The 8,749-nt window shown below is 38.9% G+C and overlaps 1 protein-coding gene across 1 annotated transcript in view; it reads right to left on the bottom strand.

The window, feature by feature from the left end:
* Positions 1 to 8,749, bottom strand: part of LOC121290942 (pyruvate dehydrogenase E1 component subunit alpha, mitochondrial-like) — a 31,146-nt gene continuing 22,397 nt past the window's right edge. The window contains exons 6-11 of the mRNA XM_041211999.1: positions 8,613 to 8,705; positions 7,502 to 7,657; positions 6,279 to 6,350; positions 3,847 to 3,914; positions 2,089 to 2,197; positions 1 to 498 (exon numbers count right to left, since the gene is read on the bottom strand). Coding sequence (XP_041067933.1) covers positions 334 to 498; positions 2,089 to 2,197; positions 3,847 to 3,914; positions 6,279 to 6,350; positions 7,502 to 7,657; positions 8,613 to 8,705 — 663 coding nt within the window. The 3' untranslated portion in view covers positions 1 to 333. The remainder of the gene's footprint in view (positions 499 to 2,088; positions 2,198 to 3,846; positions 3,915 to 6,278; positions 6,351 to 7,501; positions 7,658 to 8,612; positions 8,706 to 8,749) is intronic.

Raw genomic sequence — 8,749 nt, 5'->3', positions numbered from 1 at the left:
TAATTTTGAGATACATCTTTATTACACTGATGTCAAGCATTTCAGCTATCAACCAAAACAGCAGCAGCTTGGATCAACCCAAAGCACACCCTTGATTAAAAACAACCTAACGCATGATGTTAGATAACAAATAAATCACTGGATATAAATGATTCATTTGATTAATAAAAAAATGAAGGTAAATTCATTCAGTAAAAAGTCTTAATTTTCTTAATGTGCAGTTTTGTTTAACTGAAGTTTTATCTTTTATGAACCTGACTTTTAGATTCCATTTGAGAATGGACATGTTGGTTGTAGGTGGTCGTGTAACAGAATCAAAGGGCATTGCTGCTTTTAGGAGGCAGATTTATACTTGATCCATGGGTTGGTGCCACGAACATCGAATGCTGCTTCATTGCAGTAAATGTTGTGGGCCAGCTCATCTAGGGCTGGTTCAGGGTCAGTGGTGGCAAACTGTGCTGCTTCTTCCACCTCATGCCTGACGTTAGCATCAATTTCCTATAAAACAACACAAATGTTACGCAACTACAAATGAAACATTGCACAGCAACACTATGAAACACCAAGCAGTAAAATGGTATGAAAATGCAGCATCACTGGGGGATAGGCCCTTACTTCACTGCACTTGTACACGTTGGGATGATAATGGTCTATCCCAGTAGTGCAAACTGAACTCACAGTGAATCAGGAGCCAGTGGGGTTAATGGGAAGGAAAATTGGTCACAATGGTAAACAGGCTACCAAGCCTGTCAAGGTAACGCTGTAGGCCAATTTCATTTACATTACACCTACGTACACATAAATTACCGTTTACAGTGCTTGACTCTATTTTTTTCCAAAGAATTCACTTAATTTTCTCCAAAACAAACTAAGTGCTGGAAATGCACAGCAGGTCAGGCAGCATCCAAAAAAGACGTTACTCTTTCAAGTCACATAGAAACATTTTATTTTTTTTTTCAGATGAGATGTACCTATCCAGAATTTTTGTTCCTTGTTTCATGCAGCATTGGCCCATTTTTATTTTATTTCTGCTTTTGAAACATTTAACATCCAGCTGCAAAAAAAGTCAGGTGCTCTTTCACAATTTTGAAAACTGAACTATCTTCACCTTCACAATCTGACCATTTGTCCCCGTTTCTTTACTCTTCCTCTTTAAAAGCAGGTTACCTGCTCCCAGTCATCCTTCTTTTGCTTCAGTTTTCTAACCTAATTCATCATTCTTTCTCAATTCCTAATCACCAATGTCAGAGGTTGCTCCTCTGTCAAACTTTTGCACATATTACACCTCCATTTGTTCCCCATCCCACCCCACTAATACCCAACATGCACTTTGTAGCTGTATTTCCATCCATTGTTTTATCTCCACCTTTTAGCCCATTTCGATCCCTTCCCCCCACCCCACCCCCACTAGGACTATCTGTACCTTGCTCATCCTGCTTTCTACTCTTAATGTCACCATTAGCACATTCCTTAGATAACATCACCACCATCAACACGCCTTTGTCCTTTTGTCTATGACATCTTTGACAATCTCTTCTTTGCCTCCACCTATCACTGGCCCTCTATCCAGCTCTACCTGTCCCACCCCCCTCAATCAGCTTATATTTCACCACATTTCTATATTTCTTAGTTCTGATGAAGAGTCATACGGAATTGAAATGTTAACTGTATTCCTCTCCGCAGATGCTGTCAGGCCTGCCGAGTTTTTCCAGGTGTTTTTGTTTCAGATTTCCAGCATCTGCAGTATTTTGCTTTTATATTATAATTTTAAGTTAGCTTGTTTCATCCTACCTCCAAGACCTTAAAAACAGTCATTCCACAAACTGGTAAAATGGAGAATGGGTGATAGGAGTAAACTGGCCTCTGGAATTAATCCCTGTTCATATTAATACCTAGGTTTACATAGTGCCTTTCATGCAAAAATATTTCAACGCACTTTTTGAAATGTATGTAGACAAATTTGACAACTATTCAACGCCAGTCGTGAGATGAACAATCAGTATGCGTTAATTTAAAATCAAAGTCTTAACGCACACGATCACTTGTCAACATTCAAGCCACCAGCAAAGGCCACGGACAGGAACATACCTTCAGCTCTTCTATGCTGGACAGGTTATTGTTCAGCATCCTTTCCTTCAACATAGTAATGGGATCACTTTTACTTCGCACTTCCTGGATTTCTTCTCTGGTACGGTAACTGCAAAGTTCAATTAAAATTATTTATTTACAACATGCTGCAGGACATCAACTTTTTCTCTGATATCTGGAACTGACTAAATCCAATCGAAGAGAGCAATAATTTGGAAGCCTTAAGAAGTTGTTGCTCAATTCTTAATAATCATGGGTGTCTTTGAACTTGGTTAACTTTTCACTCATTAGAAATTATTTTGTGAACTTTAATCTGAGGAAATGAATACCAAAGGAGGAATAATGTAGATTGTTGGAGAAGTGGAGCTAATCAGTAGAGATTAAAAAAGGTTTGATGCAGCAAAGCAGAAGAAATAACTGATGGGAGATGGAAGGATAATTATGCAGAATTTATTTGTGAACTTTCATTTTGCTTAATTTTGCCAACTTGAATTAGAATTCCCCACTCCTGCGTGGGATAAACATAGCGCCCTAACATTAAAACAAGTTTACTGCAGTAGCGGCTGAAGTATATTTAAATGAGATGTCCCATGGTACCAGTGTTATTAAAGGGTTACTTGCATGGGAGCCTCTCAGTTGTCCTTGTTGATGTTTTATATTTTAGAACTGCTGGTTAAAGGTAGACTGGGAGTAGATATTTTTTAAAAAAACGAACTTCCATCCTGTGACGTGACATTCCAGTAGAATTATCAGGAGTAGAGGGCTTGTTAAGTACAACTTTTGGATGGCATATTAAGGGCTACCATACAAAATGTTGTTTACAGGTTTACTGTCTCCAAGTAGAAATTCAAAACAGTAATAAAATGTGACTAAAAGATGCCAATAAATGGTATGAGTTGCACTGCTTTGTCTAATAGGGTGGTAGAAACAGATCCAATTTAGTTTTCAAAAGACAATTAGATAAATACTTAAAGGAGAAAAAATTGCAAGTATATGGGGAGAGAGCAGAGGAGTGGGATTAACTGGACTACATTCCAAAAGGTCCAGTGAAGATTTGATGGGCTGAATGTCCTCCTCCGGTGCTGTATTAATCTATAATCAGCAGAAGACACTTCTCCTTCAAGGAGTCAAATACAATAAAAGCACCAAATACAAACAGCAGTATCTCTGAACTTCACGTAACGCACACTGGCTCTTGACACAAAATGTGCAGCCAGTGACCAATAGACAAAGGAGCTCATTGTGCAGCAAATTTACTCTCCTTCATTATGAAGCTGCTGGTGCAATTTGAAGCACAACCAATTAGAAGCAGACTTAAGTGACTGAAAAATGCCAACTACTGTCATTCAGTCCGTTTCAAAACTGTACTTCTTATAAGCTTCTTATATTAAACAACATCCCTCTATATGTTCCAAAATCTATCAAAAGCATGCTAAGTCTGTAATTCTGACCTTCTGGCATGAAACAGCAATCTTGTTTCTACAACATCACACACGATTGAGTGATATTCTAACATTCCATCAGTTACTTTCTCCGCCCAACAGAGGCACATGATACCAAAGAGCAAAGAAAGGGCCAATGACCATTTGCAACCCCTCAATGATTCGGACCTTGAGCAACTCAACACAGGTGTCTATGATTCACTGAGCATCCATTTTTGTAGAAGGATTTATTATGGGCCAATGTCTGATTCAAAGTTGATGCCTGCACGGTAATCTATGGGTTTCAATATCCCACTCAGATCCAACATATCTTTACCTGACACCAGGGTCGCTCATACTGTGTCCATGATAACGATAGGTTTGTAGTTCCATCAGGATAGGGCCCTGAAATTGAACAAGTATTAGAATTCAATGAACATAGCAACAAGCCATTCTTAATAACGGCCATTCCAATACCGAGGAAGATATAGAGCACAACAGGTGTCTGGAATCGCTACAGGGTATTCACCTCATGGAAGGATTCGTACAGCATCATTAACCATAGGAATGTCATGACTACTTAACTGCTGTCATCACTTCTCATACATCCTCCTCCTATTATGGGATTATTTTCCCTTTCCAATTCCTATTAAGTATATACACACTTCTTAAAATTAAAATTAAAGCGCATGGGATTGGGGGTAGTGTATTGAGATGGATAGAAAACTGGTTGGCAGACAGGAAACAAAGAGTAGGAATAAATGGGTCTTTTTCCGAATGGCAGGCAGTGACTAGTGGGGGACCGCAGGAATCGGTGCTGGGACCCCAGCTATTCACAATGTATATTGATGATTTAGATGAGGGAGCTAAATGTAATATCTCCAGATTTGCAGGTGACACAAAGCTGGGTGGGAGGGTGAGCTGTGAGGAGGATGCAGAGATGCTTCAAGGTAATTTGGACAAGCTGAGTGAGTGGGCAAACACATGGCAGATGCAATATAATGTGGATAAATGTGAGGTTATCCACTTTGGTAGCAAAACAGGAAGGCAGATTATTATCTGAATGGCTATAAATTGAGAGAGGGGAATGTGCAACGAGACTTGGGTGTCCTCGTACACCAGTCGTTGAAATTAAGCATGTAGGTGCAGCAGGCGGTAAAGAAGGCAAATGGTTTGTTGGCCTTCATAGCCAGAGGATTCGAGTACAGGAACAGGGATGTCTTGCTGCAATTATACAGGGCCTTGGTGAGATCACACCTGGAATATTGTGTGCAGTTTTGGTCTCCTTACCTGAGGAGGGATGTTCTTGCTATAGAGGGAGTGCAGCAAAGGTTTACCAGACTGATTCCAGGGATGGCGGGATTGACATATGAGGAGAGATTGAGTCGGTTAGGATTATATTCGTTGGAGTTCAGAAGAATGAGGGGGAATCTCATAGGAACCTATAAAATTCTAACAGGACTAGACAGGGTAGATGCAGGAAGGATGTTCCCGATGGTGGAGGAGTCCAGAACCAGGGGTCACAGTCTGAGGATACAGGGTAGACCATTTAGGATTGATATAAGAAGTAATTTCTTCACCAAGAGAGTGATGAGCCTTTGGAATTCGCTATCACAGAAAGTAGATGAGGCCAAAACTTTGTATGTTTTCAAGAAGGAATTAGATATAGCCCTTGGGGCGAAAGGGATCAAAGGATATGGGAAGAAAGTGGGAGCAGGTTATTGAGCTGGATGATCAGCCATGATCATTATGAATGGCGAAGCAGGCTCGAAGGGCTGAATGGCCTACTCCTGCTCCTAGTTTCTATGTTTAATTTCCTTAAGAATTCTAATTTCAGATTGTAAAATATTCTCTTCATAGAACATGCCAATTTATTTCCTTAGAGCCAACTGAGAGTTATCACAAGGTCAACTTTTAGTGGATGAATGTTATCAACTACAAAGTGCAGTGGTTACTGGCCTTCATTGTCAAAACCAACCAGCAAAGAAAAAATGCAATTAAACCATCTCTAGAGAATCTTCGGTACAATATGAAAAAACACAGACATAGCAGAGAGAATTCAAGGATTTTACTGTAGCTCAAGTAAGCAATAATGGTTCATACTGCTGCTTGAACCCTTCAATGAGATGAATGCCTTGTAGCTATCCTAGATACTTATTACAGTATAAAAACAGAAAATGCTGGGAAAACTCAGCAGGCCTGGTAGCATCTGCAGAGAAAGAAACAGAGTAACGTTCAAGTCCAATATGACTCATGACCATATTACACCATGACCAATATGACCATATTTTCCCAGCATTTTCTGTTTTTATTTCAGATTTCCAGCATCTACAGTATTATGCTTTTATTACCTATTATGGACTATACCTTCCCATAAAATTATTCAATAGTGCATAATAGGCTCTTAGTCTCTAATTAACGTAATACAAATAATCTTTCTTCATCATTTATTAGGGATGTATTTGTTTTATCTGAACTGCAACAAGTTATAAAAGTTGCAGATGACAGTAGGCATTATACAAGATAAATTAATCTCAATTTACAAAATCGCACACAAGTATGTCCAAACCTCTGTAGCAATTCACACCTGAACTGAATTTGCACGTGTCATGTAACCACAAATTGTTTTTATAGACTTACTGGCATAAATAACATTCTCTGAACTAAAGACCTTAGGAAATCTAATGTTTTTCACAACCCCAACAATTGAACCATTTCTAACTATAGAGCGAAGTTCACATATTCCAGTCATGACAATTTTTGTGTTACCTTTCCAGACCTGCAATAATCTGCTGCAAACTTTGTTGCTTCTCTAACACACAATAAATCCATGCCATCGACCTGTAAATGGAATTGTGCAAGATGAATTCATGTATGACATAGATGCAACTGCAAAGATATCCTTAAGAATCAGTGTTTTTGTTCTATTTTTCTCCCATATTCTTTGTTCTCCTGTTGTTCCTTTGCCAGGAGATAGCAGTAGTGCTGCTTCTAACAGTAATCTGGGTGTGGCTGATGCTTCTGGGATTGCTGCATAATATATGAAGAACATTAGGTACCAAATAGCATCTTGCTGCTTGGTGGCAGTGTGCACCAAGAAACGGTAATGCCACGCTGCCCTTAGCAATTAAAAAATAAACGCTTTGATAAACCAATGTGCTTCTGTCTAATAACAAGTAGCAGTCAAAAATTGTATAAAAGGAAATAAAAATATGTACAGCACTTTGCAGTTTGTTACCCAACTGAACACAATGTTAACCAGGGTCTCGACAAATATTTTTTAAATTAATTGATGGGATGTGAACGTCTCTGGTAGGCCAGTATTTATTGCCCATCCTAACGGCCCTTAAGAAGATGGTGAGCTTGACAACTGAGCGGCTTACTAGCCCTTTTCAGAGGGCAGTTAAGAGCCAACCAAAATGTTGATATGTTTCAATCTAGGATACATGCCTTAGTTGTGTACATCTGCATTGTGATTGAAATGAAACCCATCACTAATAGCACTTGATGCAATTTGATGGTACAAGCGAAGAGATGGCACAAGTTCTATCATATTTTAGTAGCTGGCATTGCTCAAAAATGGTCCGCTTATTGAATAATGTAAGAAAACATGGTCAGATAAAACACCTTTCGTCAGAGTCAATGACTCAGAGGAATTTCTAACATCTGGTGAGACAGTGAGCTTAAATGAAAGAAAAACAAAAGAAATATGAAAATAAGAAATAATAGTTTATATGCCGAAAAACATTGCTAATATATCGCTTTATTTAAAAGAAGAATTTTCTTTGCTTAGAATATTATCGTTGTCCAACTGAATGCCCATGTGCCATTCTGTAATGTTAAGTGTAATTAGACATTGTGTTAAAAATACTAGCACTGTGACATTGTCATTCTAGGTATAAAATGAATAGCATCTATATTGCAAAGCAGACTGAATTGTCTCTTATTTACAATACTTGTGTAGTATTCTAGAATAGGTCAGGGTATCTTACCCTCAGGCCGGGGATGTAGTCACCTCTCTTGTAGTAGTCTGTGCTGGCTGCTGCTCTCTCCACAGAGGTACCCATGCCATACCTGTTGTTCTCACAGATAAATATGCAGGGCAGCTTCCATAGCATTGCCATGTTGTAAGTTTCAAAGATCTGGCCCTAAAAGGTGGGAGATTAAAATAATAATGCAGTAGAAAGAGATCAAATGACAAAATAAGTATTTGAGTAAAAATTCCAGCATGATTTTCCTCTCGCTTCCACAGCACCTTGCAACACCTCAAAAATTTAGGGTGCAATCCATCCAGCCATCAAGTTCATTCTTTCAAAACTTGGCTAAAAATCAACACACAGAATGTTACTGATTTAATAAAATAGTTCCATGAGCCACTGCACTTTTACAAAACCTTACTCACCAGTCACTGTCTCCAAACAATGCTGCGGTATGAATCAAGTGCATCTCTTACACCCAACATGTCCAACTCTGAAGAGTCAAATGGACTTGAAACGTAAACACTGTTTTTCTCCCCACAAATGCTGCCAGGTCTGCTGAGTTTTTGCAGCACTTTTGTTTTTATTGCCATGTTCCTCGTTGTAAAACTTCATAACTGCATAAGGAACCCTATAATTTGCATATACTTCAAATTGCTGATATAAGTAGATCTTGTTTTCTAATTTACCATTTCTCCAATGCTGAGGTAACAGCAGCCGTTACTAACCTCCAGGCTCTCACAATATATCAAAAAATAGCATAAGTGCTGATAAGACCGAGTCTCTTGGGCAGCAAGGGCTGTAGTCAGGCTCTGGGTCCAGATATTGGACACTCCAGTCTTACACTTTGCTTAGATAGTCATTTGGAACTTAACACTTTATGAACATTCCGGTTTGCAACTGACCCAGTATAAACACATCGGATGCATTCTAAAGTGGATTGCAGTCAAAGCTGAATTCAGCAACTTTGGCTTGCCGCTGCCAATCACAGTCAAAATTTCCACTCATATCCAGATGTCAATGTCTTATTACTGTATGATGCATTGACACATTCTTCTTGGTGGTATACTGCAGCATTACCTGTCTTATTACACAACTACATAAATGAATGGAAAGCATGCTTTACCTGATTAGCTGCACCATCACCATATAAAGTTACACATATCTCATCCTTCTCAAAGTATTTACAAGCTAGTGCGATTCCAGCTCCAAGAGGAACCTAATTCAAAGGAACAACTATAATCAGGTTTTTGTGAACTGCTC

This window comes from Carcharodon carcharias, chromosome 18 (genome assembly GCF_017639515.1).
Source record: "Carcharodon carcharias isolate sCarCar2 chromosome 18, sCarCar2.pri, whole genome shotgun sequence".
Lineage (NCBI taxonomy): Eukaryota > Metazoa > Chordata > Chondrichthyes > Lamniformes > Lamnidae > Carcharodon > Carcharodon carcharias.
The sequence above is the reverse complement of the archived record's forward strand: the minus strand, read 5'-3'. Positions and strand labels throughout refer to the sequence as shown.